At 42.1% G+C, this 15117-nt stretch overlaps 1 protein-coding gene across 22 annotated transcripts in view; it reads right to left on the bottom strand.

Moving 5' to 3' along the window:
• The window catches only part of auts2a (activator of transcription and developmental regulator AUTS2 a), a 305230-nt gene that overhangs the window by 222996 nt on the left and 67117 nt on the right, over positions 1-15117 (bottom strand). Inside the window, exon 1 of one of the 22 annotated variants that reach the window (XM_055043920.1) lies at positions 2818-3052. The exons of the other annotated variants lie outside the window; for them this stretch is intronic. Within the exon in view, the coding sequence (XP_054899895.1) occupies positions 2818-2865 (48 nt within the window). The 5' untranslated portion in view covers positions 2866-3052. Of the gene's footprint in view, positions 1-2817; positions 3053-15117 lie in introns of those variants that run through there. 22 annotated transcript variants of the gene reach the window in all.

Raw genomic sequence — 15117 nt, 5'->3', positions numbered from 1 at the left:
TTTATTTCAGAAAACAGCAATCTGGCCAAGATAAAGGCCAGAGTTACCACTTCAACAACACAACAGTGTGTGCTAAATTGAATTGGTCCAGAGTGAGGCAGGTCGCTGTTTGCCCTTTGTGGCCCCAGAGTTGGCCCACTGGGGTTCCTGGCACTGCCTAAGCAGACAAAGAGCAGTGAGCAGACACACAGAGCAGGACCTCAGTGCTGTGTGTCTCTTTCCACTGAGAGAAATACAACCCACCTCCAGCCTCCCACCAGCCGCTGCAACCCACTCTCACTTCAGGACACAAGCCCACACACAGGGGTAGCAATTACCCTTACCCCATAGTTGGATGACCCTGTGTTCTTGACCCAGAGGCAACAAAGCCCCGCGCCCCTCCTCACGGCTCGAGAGAGCCGAGGAGCTGATGGGGCGGCAGGCACTCAAAAATGGCAGCGCTTGTTTAAGGTCACTTCCTATTCTCATTCTGTTGAGAGCGAGCCTGTCAATCAGACGTAATCGCACAGTGGCTGGTTGCTCCTGAGGCAATGCAGCTGGGAGCAGGGAAGCAGACCACTGCATATTCTGATACAGTTTTCCCTGCGCTGACACCGTTCCTCTAACCACGTTCTGGTTTTGCTCTTCTGTCAAATTTAAAAGGTTCGGACCTTCTGCACATCTTTAAGAATCGCAACGGGGTGAAGATATGTCCTCTTTGTTAGATCATAAATTAGCTGTCATTACACATATTTTGGTTCATTTTTACTACAAACACCCAGGTCTGAATATATCCTGATCTACAGAATCAAGAAATCATTTAAATTAGAACATGTCTGACAACATGAGGTAAACTAAAAACGTAATTGGTTTGGATATATTTTCCTCTTGTATTGAAATTTGTTTGATTAAGTGAAGCATTTAAGTGGGACAGATAAAAGCCAAACATAAGAACTCTGCAAGGGGTGCAAAGACTTTTTCACAGCACTGTCGATGCATTCTCAAGTTCCTGCAATTGATACAGAAGGTGCTAATTATTGCTCAACAAATATTGTTATATCTTCACACCTAAAATTGAACAGAAAAAAAACAAATCCCCCAAACAATCCTTTCTCACCTTCTTCGATTTTAATTCCCTCCATTATTTTCCTCCTCCTTCCTTTAATCAAATGTGAAGAGAAAATGTTCTCACCTGTTTCACAGAGCGTCTCGGGTATGAGACTAGACTCTTTTCTTTCACTTTTGCACTAGACACAGCCAGGAAACACTCAAACTTGTCTCCACTGTTGTTTCTGTTTTCCTGTTTTCGGTTTAGCAAACTCTAAAACTAAAGAAATGCCAATGACACGTTCATAAAAGATTAAACAATGCAAGTCACAGTATCTGTGCAAAACCTTTACGATATTGGTTCCCCATGTTTAATAAGAATAAGTGATCCATAATTTAGAAACTAATTGAGGTTTGTCTGAATTCTTGTTCGGATAAAAGTAGATGTCGGTTCTCCGTGTTTGATTCTATGAGGTTCAAAACTTAGGTGTTTCTCTAAGTTTTGCTCTAATATTAAAAGTATAAAGTTAAATGTTGGTCTAAAGTACTCCACAGTTTATAGAAGGAGCTGAATGTTAATCTAAGGTAATGAGTATGCCCCACAATTTTCTAAAAGTAATAAACTAAACAGTTTTCTGTTTTAAATGTTGGTCTCAAAGTATATAAGTTCTCTGCAGTTTTTAAGAGCAGTAAAGACTGCAGCTGCAGAGATCCAAGATGTTGAGGGATTTCTGCTGACAGGACAGATATGGTGACACACTTCACAAATCTGACCTTAATGAAGATTACCAAGCGAAAATCCAACGCACTCAACTTTTTGGCCGACATTCAGAGTTCTGCGTGTGTCGTAAACTTACAATGCACATGACTCTGAACGCACCATGGCCTAATGCTGGTGCAGGTATCATGATTTTTGTAGCAGTTTTTAAAGCATCATTAGAGAGCATAGAAACAGATCAGAGTTGGAACAACACAACGGCCATCTTCTCACTTCTGAACCTCAAAGCTGCTGAAGTACAAAATGGAAGACCAGATGGAAGGAAAGCACCTCGGGCACTAACAGATGCTCCCATGTGGCCACATGGCATCTCATAAGGATTTTTTTTTTTTTTTTAATGATGCATGTTTCATCTGGCTTTAAAGAGGTACAGTTGCACAAGCACTGAGCGGGGTGCTGCTGAGCCGTGCTTGATGTAATGAGATAGCTCTGACGATGCCAACGGGACAGACACCTGATGCTAAATGCAGAACTTGATCAGTTAGCGTCAAAACCGTTTCAGGGACAAAACAGATGGTTTCTACTGGCCGATCCAGATGATGTCTGGCTGCAGAAACTGTAGATGTTTTCGTCACAGTGCAGGATCTAATGTCCAGACAATGATGTCACTGTGAGCAGTCAAACTTTATCGCTGTGCTACATCACGACGTGTCACGGCTAAACTGGAGGAGGGGGGTCAGTGTGGACGAAATATTACATTCATAAAACTGAAGGTTTTACGTTCATTTACTTCATCACTAAATTAGGACGGTTAAAATGTCATGAAGTAACACATTTAATACAAGCACTGTACATCAATACAACCACAGTACATAAGTACCTGTGCACCGAGCAAGCTAAACAGCGAGACTTTAATATTGTCTATTGGCTAAAGCGCCAAGAAAAACAAAGGTTTTCAACAAACCAACAAACATAGCTGCAGAGAGCGTGCGCAACATGCCCAGTGGTCATATGCACAGGTATTCACCATGGCGTGTTGTGGAGTACAGAGACAAGAACTGTGCAGAACTCACCTTCTCGTTGTACTTGAACTTGACATAAAACCAACTTGACTTGATCATCCTCCTGCCGTCAGTTTGTGAAAGCTCCGGTAAGCAAAGAACGTCAAAGTCTCCTCCAAACCCGCCGGATGGTTAATGATCTGTGCTGTGGCACTGAAATGTTTCAGCTTTCTTTATCCTGCAGGTCTTTGTGTGGGTTCCTTCTCGCTCCGTCTCTGACTTCAAGCCTCTGAGCCTGCTGCTGTACTGTTTGCTTCACTCCCTCGACTTAGTGGTGTAGGGTAGTGTGCGGTCGGGTGGTGTGTCTGCGTGTGCGTGTGTGTGTGTGTGTGAGTGTGGGTGAGTGTGGGTGAGGCAGGGTTGGAAGCCTGACAGCAGAGCTCCTCAGATGGGCTTCAGCTGTGTTCAGCGGTGTTGGCAGATGCCAGCAGAGAAGCAGCGCAGATATGTTTTTCTTCAGAGGGAAAAACTCTTAAGACTCGAGCAACCTCACCTCTCTCCCTCTTCTCTTGTTCAAAGTCTATTTTCTCCTTGTCCTCGTTCTGTCTTTTGGGCTGTTCTTTTTTTCCCCTGAACATTTCCCCCTTTAAGTCCTTTGTCCAGTCAATGTGTCCTCTCGGTTGCTTCTTATCGCTCCGTTTTATGCATCGGTAAGCTCTTTCAGCCTGACCCCATTCAACCCCGCTCTCTATCTGTTTCAGTCAGTTTCTTTGCCCTCTGAAGTTTGGCTGCCTGCAATATGACTCGCACAGACAGCGGCCCTGATGCCGGTCCGACCTCAAAGATGCCACAGACTCCACGTGTTCTGACTGCTGAATAAATTTGTCTCCAAACTGTTTGAATAAATTAGGATTTCCTGAGATCAGGTGAGGCACGGTTCTAGGGAAAAGCCGTGGAGCATTCTGGCTGTCTCACACAACTCAACATAGGATGTTAAATTGAACCTAACCTGACCCACATGATACTTGATTTAATTTAGCATTCATGTCATTTTAGCTGTAGGGGTCCAAACTAAGTATAAACAAAGCAAAAAGATGAACACTTCCCTTTTGAAAAGCTCTGCATTTGATGGCCATTTTCCACAAGGAAATTAGCTAAAAAATAAAAAAAATAAATAAAAAAAATCAAGTCAAATTGCCTTTTACTCTGTTTGAAATAATAAAAACAAGTAATGTGTACTTATGTTCCATGAGTTTGTTTTTTTTTTTTGCAGAAATGAGACTATGCCCTATGAACACTCTTATTACTGCAAAAATGTCTCACATAAATCTGCATCTATTTTCTCATTTTTGAAAATAGAGTAAACTGCATGGAGAAGTCTGTAATTTGGACTTGAATTTTTTTTTCAGCAACTGTTTGTGTAGAAAATAGTTTAAAAACCACAGACTATAGATGCTATATGGATAGACTGATGAACAGGAGAAGACTGGATATGCATAAAAGATGTTTGCCAAGTTTTTGAAGCCTAACTGTTAGAGTGACCCGAATAATTCTTTGTTTTTTTGTTTCATTTTACCATTATACACCAAAGCATTAGTGAAAAAGAAAGAAAAGGAGAAGTGTCATAGGTGGCTCACTTCATACTGTACAGACGACTCTGAAACCTGAATAAACATCAGGTTTATTAATTAATAATCATATATTAATTTTCATCAATATATGATTGAATAAGTATGTAAACGAGCTATTTAACTCATTATTAAAATCTTAAAGGGAATCGGTGATCTAATATTTTACAAGAATTGTGTGTTCCTTTTGGCCCTTTTCACATTTTGTACCATTACACCTACAAAATTCTATTTATTTTACCGAGAATGTGCAGAATGCGGAACGCCAACACAAGCGGCACACGACTGTAGAGTGGAAGGAGAATGATGCATGCTTTTCAACTTGACAAAAATCTAAAAAGTGTGATCTGCATTTGAATCCAGTCCTCTATGGTTTGATTCCACTACAAAAAAAAAAAAATCCAGTTCTGCCAATTTCTTTCACAAGTCATCCAATTAGTGGTCTACTTGTTTGCAATTTAAAGGGGCAGCATTACATAAAATCAGCCCTCCCAGAAAAGTCCCCCACTCACTCAGCTCCTTCAGACTAGCCAGCAGCAATTAGCAAACAGCTGGTAGAACAGCCCATCTGCTGAGCTCAATATACTAACTACTTCTTAGTGAAACAGTGGAGAAAAAAAATGATGCCAAAGAGGAGCGATGATGACTTGCTGAAGGTGGAGATTCAGAAAAGCAGGAGTTTAGAGAATCAATTCCAGATGTTAAATCGCGAGGTCAACTTTCTTTTAACTCAAATTTGATATATTTTTATAACATCTGGAGGTAACATAGTTGCTTCATAGTGCCATTTTGTAGCATAATGTGGCTTTAATGTTACTTAATTCTGTTACTTCATGCTGCTGGTGGTGGTCAGAGGGCTTGGCGACGTATGCCAGCCTCACTTTGGCCAGACTGCAGCTGTGGCTGAAATCCAGAAGCTTGCCACCATCAGCGTGTGAATGTGAATGACCTGAATGCAGTTGCTTTGGAGTCTGGACTTGATAAAGAGCTACGCATGGTAAACGGCTGAAAAGCTCATTTACCGTATCAATGGCCCGAGAAGACCGCTCAGTTTTCCCACAATGCAGTATATTTATTGAGACTGACCTCGAAGCGTTTCAGTTCAATATCGAACATGTGAGCAAAGCAAGCAGCGAAATGTTTGAAAGGTTTCTGCAGGAGAAAGTGAACAGAATGAAGTGGACCTTTAAACACCAAGTGTGAATGCTTACAGACAAAAAAAGGCTAGAGCCCAGCACAAAGAGAGGGCCACCCAGCCAATGTTTACATTCTGCCACTCCCCTCAGAACAGAGGACCCAAAGTCCAAACAGAAAACACTTGTGTGTATATAATTATGTCACATCTCACAAGGGCATAAGAAGCCTGCCAACTAAAATGGGCTCCTGTACCCCGCAGTATTTAACCAAATTTGGCAGCTCCAGAGTTAAACAGAGGTAACCTTTCTATCATAGCATAACAGAGGCTTATAAACAAAGGCAATTGCTCTCAGTAGTGCCACTGTGTTAGCATCCATGAAGACATAATTGGCTTAGAAACACTTTTAGCCCCCAAGCCAGTGCCAGTGCAGGAGACGGTCTGGCAGAATGCACTGCCATACTGAAACAACCGGGAGGACGCCACAAAAAAACAATGCTTGTTTTTAGAGCAGAAGTTTCCAGTGGATTGACTGGTGTCTGCAATGGCCGCTGCTATGTTACACTTGTTTACTTCTTTGTGTTTCTGGAGCACAATTGAAATTTTTAGTAGTCAACGTGACGCCTGAAATGGGTAGTGGTAATCTCGGTCTGCAGATGCCTGAAGCTGACGACGGGGGAGTCAGGGAAACGCTGCATCAGACCCGGGCCTACTTAGGAACTAATTACAGCCACTGAAAACAACTCCAGTTTTGTTGTGCCCCTTTTGAGCCACGATCAAATTTTTATGGTCATCTTTTTTTTTAAAATATGGACAGAATATCAACTAAAAATTCAGCAAAAGCACATTATGTAAAGCATTAAATTCAATTCCATCGTCTACTATGAGGTAAGAAGCAATGCTTCAGAAGAATTGTTGCAAGGGTTAGGGGTTAGGGGTTAGGGTAGGGCTTAGGCTAGCCAAAGTTGACTAGCAAAGCCGATTTTGGACCAATTAGATTCTATAACCTGAGCTGCAATGAAGTGAGGCTAAAGCTAAAGCTAAGAGCAAAGAATACTTCTAAAACAAGTTCAATCTCAAAAAAATGTCATTATGGAAACGAAATCTCATGAAGTGTTGTCATATTTGAACATATACAAAGAAACTAATAATAAAATAAACTAAATATAGTTTGGTGGTGGTGATCTCCCTATATAAGCCAGACGTCTTTAACCCCTTCTTTTGTGTACGGTTTCTTTAGATATTCCTTTCAGAGGGCCAGCAGTGAGGTCTTGTCAGGTGGGCTTATCCTCTGTGGTTGGTCTAATCAGAAGAAAAAACAAACAGCAGGTTTCCTAGACTCTTTGTTGCTGGGGGGCGGGTGTGTGTTCGCGCACGCGTGTGTGTGTGTGGGTGTGTGTTGTTGTGTGTGTGTGTGTGTGTGTGTGTGTGTTGTGTGGGCTGCTGTATTTGCTTTTCCTCACTCCTGTTTTCTCCTTCTTAGCCTTCTTTCTCTCTTGTCTTATCACTTCCCTCTCTCCTCATATCACCCACGGGGAGCCTGTGGTGCTGTAATGCTAAGTGACAGCTTGCCTGCCTTGCTCACTTCCCACACACATGCCTACGCCTGGCCATGTCCCCAATGGCCATCGCTTTGCCCATACAGCAGAGTTTCAAGAGCTTACAGGGACCAAATCCAACTAAACTGAAACAAGTAGTTTGGGGTATCAAATCACCGCCTGGAGTGTATTTATACACAACACACAGACTTGAGCACAACTGAAAAGGCTAAGTTAGTGGCCTGCTGATAATAGCATTAAGGACAGGCAGGTGTAAGGTTTTTCTTTAGTTCCTTTTGAACCGCTTCCCTCAAACAGGCAGAATAGATGACGGTTATTACAGAAGGTATTTATTTAAGATAACTTTGTTTAATGAGAATTGCTTCCAGAACAAAGAAACGGGGATACATGAAAAAACTGGAGGATGAAAAGTCCTCCAGTTTTTTTGGACAGAAACATGATGTAGCGCCGCGTCTGAAGACTCCTGCAGTCTCACTCCGCTTTATCTCTCGTTCAATACCACTTTCCCGCAGGATCAAACAGAGTAGTAGCAGAAGACGCCCACGGAGGCCCCGGAGCTGCCTGGCTGCACCGGAGCTCCACCAGTGGAGGCAGCGTCGCTCTCCAGGCTAAAGACAGACCCGAGTGGGTCGGCTCAGAATGGACATACTGTCAAACGACGGTGCCCGTCGTGGACGCTCCTTCCAGGGTGTCTGAGTGGAAGACGAATGTTTTGTGTTCATTGGTTTGAGTGTTAGCTCAACAGCTCTCCTACTGACTACATCGGTGCACGCGCTCGATGCCAGGGAACACCTCCAAAGTGCTCCGTTTCAAAAAAAAAAAAAAAGTATGCCGGGCATGCCAAGAGAAACATGGAACCCTTCCACTTTCTGCAACAGTCGAGGTTTACATTCCGAATGCCCGCACATGTGCACTGAACCGGCTGGCAGAAAACGGATCACTGTGATATCGGTGCCAAGAATAATATAAAAACAAAATATTGCATGTAGACAGCTTGCTATTCAAACATATTGTAATAAATGAACTATTATTTGTTGCTAGATCAGGTCTCAGTTTTCACCCAGTAAGGAAAGTAGCTGTTGGCTGTTCTAAAAGTCATTTGAAGTCACTAAATGGTGTCATCTACCACAGATATAATGTTGCAACAGATATTATATATGATTAACATTTATATATGTATATTTTCTGTGACTTTCACACTTTGTCTCAGTGTGAAAAGCAATATTTATAACAAAACACAGACATAGGACACTTGTGACATCCAGTAATGGGTCTAAGGTTGTTTTGTTCCTGAGGTTGGGCTGAAGTGGGACAGATAACCAACAGTAAAGCTTACACTATCTACAAAAATCCATACACACTGTAAGCGTCAGGATGTGACGGCGATTAAATCTTCATCAGTGCAGATAGAGTGTTGGAATAACATCGTGAGGAATAAAGTAATAGTTCCGGGTCACTGCTGAATAGTGCTTGCATTAACTCTGTAGTAGTGTTGTACAGTATATGTCCTGTATGTATGAAGTCTCCTAGTTGTGACTTTTATGTCACAGAATCGATCAACTTGTCCAAAGATCTGTGGGGTTGGGGTTTATGCTACGATAGGTTCTTTAGGACGGAATAATGGAAAGTAATTTAACGAATGTTGCTTTGCTCTGATGACGAAAGCTGATGATGGAAGGATTGAGTTTCCTTAAATGTTTTTCTGGTAAACTATTTGTTCTCTCCTTTTTCACTCTGCTGGAAGCAGCAGGAGTCAAAGGCCTGACACGACAACAGTTCACGTTCCTTTATTTCCTTCCACACTCTGTATAGTGCAGCAACACAAAGGTCATTTCCTGCTCTCCACACAAATATTAGACTTGTACCTCCGACTCTGATTGTCAGATAATAGAGACCCGAGTCCCATCCTGGCCTCAGCCAGGAAATCAAGTTATCCAGAGCTTCTCTGCCTGCTGATGCAGGGAAACATAGAACTACACAAGGCGCACATGCAGTACATTCTGCTCCAATCCGTCCGGGCGACTTCAATTAACATCCTTGACGAGCTGCGACAATGTGAATCCTGACTTTTAGGGTGTCTGTTCACAGGAGGAGGATGATAATCACACATTTATTTCTCTTATGAAATGCTGTTTCTTTTTTTACATTTTAAATTAAGCAGTTTTGCCTAATTCATTGTACAGCAAGGTTAACACATTTCAGAAAGAAATCTTGAATAGAAAATAAAACGACTAACTTCCAAAGATTATGGGGCAATAAACACTGTTAATTTATGAACTGAATATTCCTGTATTTATCTACATATCAAAATAAAACAACAAATTGAAAGTCTGATGGCAACGCAAAAGGATAAATGCGGGTGACCATGGGAACCGGCGACTTTCTGTCGTCAAGTTGTGCCTGGCTCCGCTGTGTTTACAAACAATCCGTCTGGAACCATGGAGACTGACTGCAGGCTGTGATAGAGGCAAAGAGTTAATCAGTAAGGCCGAACCGTTTGCCTGAGCTGCTAGATTATCAAGATATTTGACCTGTGTGATGCACATTGGCTGTGCACATCATTGTCTTCCAACATTATTTGATGGTGACAAAAACTGGACACTGTTGTGCAAAGCACAAGAGAAAAACCCAGACCCAGCGGTATTGCCTCATTTCGAAGCCATTTGGAACTGATTTCCAAATACATGTCAGCAAGCCACGGTTTAACAGGGGAACTGAGCTCCAGGGAGAAACCGAGAAGGCAGCGAGGAGGGGATATGTTCCTGTTCCAATGACTTTCAGATGTGTGAGTCTGCGCCACAATGTTTCGGCTCACCTCCTTCTCTTCTATATGCCTTTGCACGCATTCGACCTTTTTTTTTTTGACTGTTCACAAAAGGAAGCGGCCTACGAACCCCAGCTGTCCCCGTCTCTCTCCGAGCGTGGATCAAATGAAAGGAGGAAACGGAGGTAAACACAGACTAATTGCTCGCAGGCTGAAGTAACTAAGCGAAGGGCTGGTTGTGTGCAAGGGAGCTTGTAAGTCAATTGTTCAGGACGGCTGGATGTTTAATGAGAGCTAGCCAGGAACTCGGCTGACCAATTTCAGAAAGAGCAAAATAACTCTCTGGGAAACCACCACTAACAATCGAATTTAGCTCAATACACACCTCTGATGAACACTGTACGTCGCAACAAGCATAAATGTGGATTTCACAGGGTTGATTCACTCCTTTCTGAGCGGCACAAATATTGATTGCAATATATGAACTGAATGTGCAGCACTGATGGGAAAGATGCATCAGAGGCTGCTGGGTAATGACGATATTAAGTGAGAAAATGTTAAGTGATCTGCTGAACACGACCGCTGACTTAAGGTCACCTTTTGTCGGGATACACTGTACAGCTAGAGGTGAGTTGAGAAGGACCGGAAGACGTATAAAGACATCAAAGAACCATTTCCACTGCAGTTCTTAATGCAGGTCAACTCAAAGACTCTTGAATCGAGGTTAACGGCAGCCGAGGGGCCGGGGGGAAGCGCTACCAAAGTGATCCAAAGCACAGTAAAAAGGAATAAAGGAAGATCCTCCAGGAACTACCGTAGTTGACCTCCGGACACCTCACATTCTGTGCAAAGACGAGTCCGTATTTCAAATATAACCAGCGCTGTTCCTAACCCTTCTGAGTGAAAGGGCGGCGTGTGATTTTCTCGTCTGTCTTTAACTCAGCACAGAGTGGAGCGAGTGCATGTTGAGGACTTAAGCACCGCCAGCATGCTTAAATCAGGCAATTTGAGCCTGCACAATTTCCAAGCTTTTCAGGAATAGGAAATTGCCAAACATTTTACTCACTTTGGTAATGGACTTGAAAAAGTCATACGTATGTATTTTCCAAATAATTTTAAAGGTAACTGAATTTTCATGTATCGTAGACATTTTTTAAACAATAGGAAAATTACAATGCATTTAGGCCAACGTGTTCAACTCATCATGAATCCATTTAGTCCACAATTAGTTGAACACATTTAGAATTTTTTTTCAAACTGAATTTTTTAAAACACATATATCTCTTAATAGGTTCTTTGACCTCAAAAAATGTTGAAATGACCTCTTAATTTAAAGCCTTATGTCAATAAAGTTGTAAAAAGGTTTCCCAGCAAACTTATTTTCTTTTGCTTATTATATTGTGTTAGCTCTTAGTGTGACATTCAGACACATGAGCTACGAGAATCTTCAGCAGCACACACCCCTGCACACACACGCAGTCCATGCCTCACCCTGCTGCACTAACAAGGATGTATCCCAGCAAGTCAATCCACGAAGATTGGCATATTTTTACCTGAGAAATGACTGTTGTGTGGAGAAAACCCAGGACGGGTCGCCTGCTGCACCGTATAATAAGCTCGACTTATTTTGGCTTCATTATTGTCAGCTGGTTCCTCTGCATTTCGAAATATCACAGCAAATTGGCTCTAAGATGGACTGTAATAGGGAAGCGAGGCAGAGATCGCGTGCGAAGCTGTCTGTCAGAGCGGGCCAAAATTAAATAAGGGGTACGGAAAAGTCTGATTGGCTACAGGGGGTTAAAACCAAGCTGCTAAATAAAAATACGTTTCCTCAACCGTCTTGCTCTTAAAGAAATGACTCTGTGTGTAAAATGTACAGCAGATACAGCAACAGTTACCCTTTTTCTTCACACCACCGACTGCTTTTGCCCTGTGGACCTATAAAACACATTAACTCCGCTGTGAGGCGGCGTGTAGAACAGAAAGAGGGGCCACTCAAGGCATCCCAGTCTGTGCATCTTGTGGTTGCGAAACAGCTGCAGGAGGAAAGCAGCACCCGTTTAATGAGATCTCTCCAAGAAAACAGAAAGAGGGAGAGCAAAAGGCATTCTCTCCAGCTGGCAGCAGAGGGTGCCAGCACATCATAGAAGCACCACAAGGAGGACGCTCATACCAGAGCCTAAAGTCCAGCTGAGAGATATCAGGAATAAAGATGGAGAAGAAGAAGTGATTCTAACGTTTGCAGGCAGCAGGTGAGAGTGGAGATGTCAGAGTTATTCCAGGAAACCGTCTCATTTAGCAGACAGCGATGTCAGGGTGGTTGAGGTGGAAAATGTGTCAGTATTTCAGTTATTACTGCCCCTTTGCATTATGGGATGCACTCGGGTTTGAGATGCTTACGCCAGATTTAGTTGGACTCTTTCGGCCCGCTGACAGGGGCAGATGAGGCCCAGCGTCTGGGTAAATCACAGATGGCTCTTTCTGTTTTTCCGCCCTGTGCTGACGGGGAAAGCCCAGGGTGGGAGCGCCACCTTATCGGCACGCAGTGGCAGAGAGCTGGCACCGACGGGAGGGCGGGCCGAGGGGAGAGCGTGGCCCCTCGCAGCAGGTTCCCCAAAGAAACTGTCTCCCATCTGCTCATCAAAGCTGACAAAAAAAAAAAACTCTTTCGTTTCAGATTTTACTGCAAACACAGCCACAAACATGTTTAATCACATTTGATCACCTATGATTTTTTTTATCCAAACTCTTAGAAAACTTGATCAATTATGCATAGAGTGTTTTCTTCAGTTTATCATGACTTTCTACTGGCACTTGTCATGTGTATGATTAGGGCTGCCACAAAAACATCTCTGTTTTTTTAATCTAAGTGAGTTTGAAGGGGCAGTATTATGTATTTTTTAAGCACATATTGCCATTTTATACCACAATCGAGTAACTATGTTACCATCAGTTCTTATAAAAACAATTTATGCATCAAATATGACTTAAAAGTAATTTGACTTCATAATTTAACATCTTAAAATTGGGCCTCTGTCTTTTTAAGAAACTCCACCCTCATTATTGCTCCACTATTAACCCTTTTACAACGTTTTTACCAGTGTAACTCGTTTACCAAGCTCAGTTCGACCAGGTGTTTGCTAATTGCCGCTGGCTAGTCTGAAGGAGCTGAGTGGTGGTGTTGCATTGGAGGGCTGCGGCGTGAGGTGGAAACTTTGAAGCTTGGAAATTGCATATAAGAGGAGGAGCTATGTCTCAAAGGTGGTGCTAGGTCCACTCAGGCGTTTTGCACAGCTGAATGATCGCCATGGGAGATAAAAGGATTTCTCAAACATGCATGAAAGTTTCAAGGCAACACTCCATGTCTGTTTTTGTTAAAGGAATAACTATATAACATGATGTGAAGCTCAAAAAAGTAGCATTTACACAATGCTGTCCCTTCACATACAAATTATGTTAATTGCGTTAAAGGAAGCATAAAAATAGAAGATTTCAAAAGTAAGAAGAAAAGAACATTTGAAAATTAGTATTCCATGACTTTTTGTTTTTCTTAATTATTTTGCTGCCATATTGCGCTGAGTATTTTCTTAGTTTTTATTGTGGATCTGGGTTTAGACCTCCATGTCAGGTTTGTCCAAACAAAAGGGAGTTTTCCCTTTTGTTTGTAGATAGTAATAATAATCTCCATATTGTCTGTGATAATTAATCACCTTCCCTCGGTGTGGCAGCTCCATTCATTCCCCATCCATCTCTTCTTTGCTCATTACCTTACCTGTCTAGCAGTCCAGTAAATCCTACTGTAAATCCTTCTCTGTCAGATTTTGAATTTTTCTATTTTTTTTTCTTTTTCATTTGTTTTTTTTTTTAAACTGTTTATTTTCCCATGCCTGCCTCCTGCCTCCGCACTTTGCCATTCTCCCACAGTGCCACAATGCTGGTTATTGACTTGGTAAGTCAGCCCAGGGCTTCTGGACTCTGGATGTTTTTCTTCATCTTCAACAGGTGGAGTTTAAATAAAAAGGACACGCTGCAATGTAGAGGCAGGAAGAAAGCTGGCCATAAAAAACAGCAGGTAAACATACAAATTAATCCACTTATCAATACTATGCTAATGAGAAAAAAAGTAACAAAAAAATATTTGACAATTTACTGCCAGCTGTTTTCATTCTGAGAACAAATAAAGCAATAAAACAAAAGGAATGCGATCAGATTCTATCTGATCCAGGCCTAGCTTAAAACTCAATAATGTATCAGCTTGTTCAATCGCACCGTGAAATCCAACCAGTGCAGAGAGAACAATATCAGTCCCTTGTTGGTACATTGGTGTGCTGCCGGGCGGCTCTGATCATCATTCAAGAACGGAAATACAGTCCAGAAAGAGAAAAAAGAAAAAGAAGAAACAAATCAGTCGGTGATGAAAAGAGGGAATTCCTTTAGGCCTGCAAACACGTTACCTCCAACTCACGTTCATGCTCCGCTAAGCAGGAGTTCAGTGAGAAATTATAAGCATCTGAGAGGTGTTCATCTATAAAATGAACATCTTGTCAGCGATGTTTCTCACATCACCAACTCCTCTACACACATTCAGACGAAGAGTTTTATGAATAATGCATCTGCAAATTGATTCATTTTGCTATGCAGCCTAAATAGGAAACTGCGAGTGCCTTTGCATTTTGTCTGCAAGTCACTCGCAGTTTAAAGGTACCGATGGCATATTCACCTTGCCGCTACAAAAGAAAAACAGCGTGTTAGCAAGCTGTTAATTTGAAGGGACTATGTAGTCATTGACAAACAAAATGTCCACTGAAATGCCAATCAACATAATAGACCTTATATTGCTGCTCTCTTGTGAATACTGTACATTATATTTTCTATGGTGGAAATAAGAACTTCATCCATTCGGCTCCATGTCAGTGCCTGTCTAAACACTCATGCAGGCCAGTTGTGATTCAACATGTACGATACCGATTTTCCTGACAAGCAGTCTGTTATTTTGGGTGTTATTTTTGGACCAGCAACAACAGTGAGTCCTTGTTTCTGTCACTAGTACACACAGACTGATTTCTAATTCAAATTTCATGCAGCAGCATCTGGCTTTGCCTCCAAATCCAAGGCTGTTTCTCTATGGTTTAAATCACTGCATAAAGCTGAGGTTCACAGTTCTCTTCCACAAATGTGAAACATTACATCTGCATCAACTTAACTTATGAACCGTGGAACTCTGATCTAACATGAGAAGAAATGTCAGTATCCCATCATATTCCGAAAACGACAAGTTATAACGCG

This window comes from Poeciliopsis prolifica, unplaced genomic scaffold (assembly GCF_027474105.1).
Source record: "Poeciliopsis prolifica strain line A6 unplaced genomic scaffold, Auburn_PproV2 SCAFFOLD019, whole genome shotgun sequence".
NCBI classification, from domain to species: Eukaryota; Metazoa; Chordata; class Actinopteri; order Cyprinodontiformes; family Poeciliidae; genus Poeciliopsis; species Poeciliopsis prolifica.
Note: the sequence above shows the minus strand (reverse complement) of the source record. Positions and strands in the feature narration are given on the sequence as shown.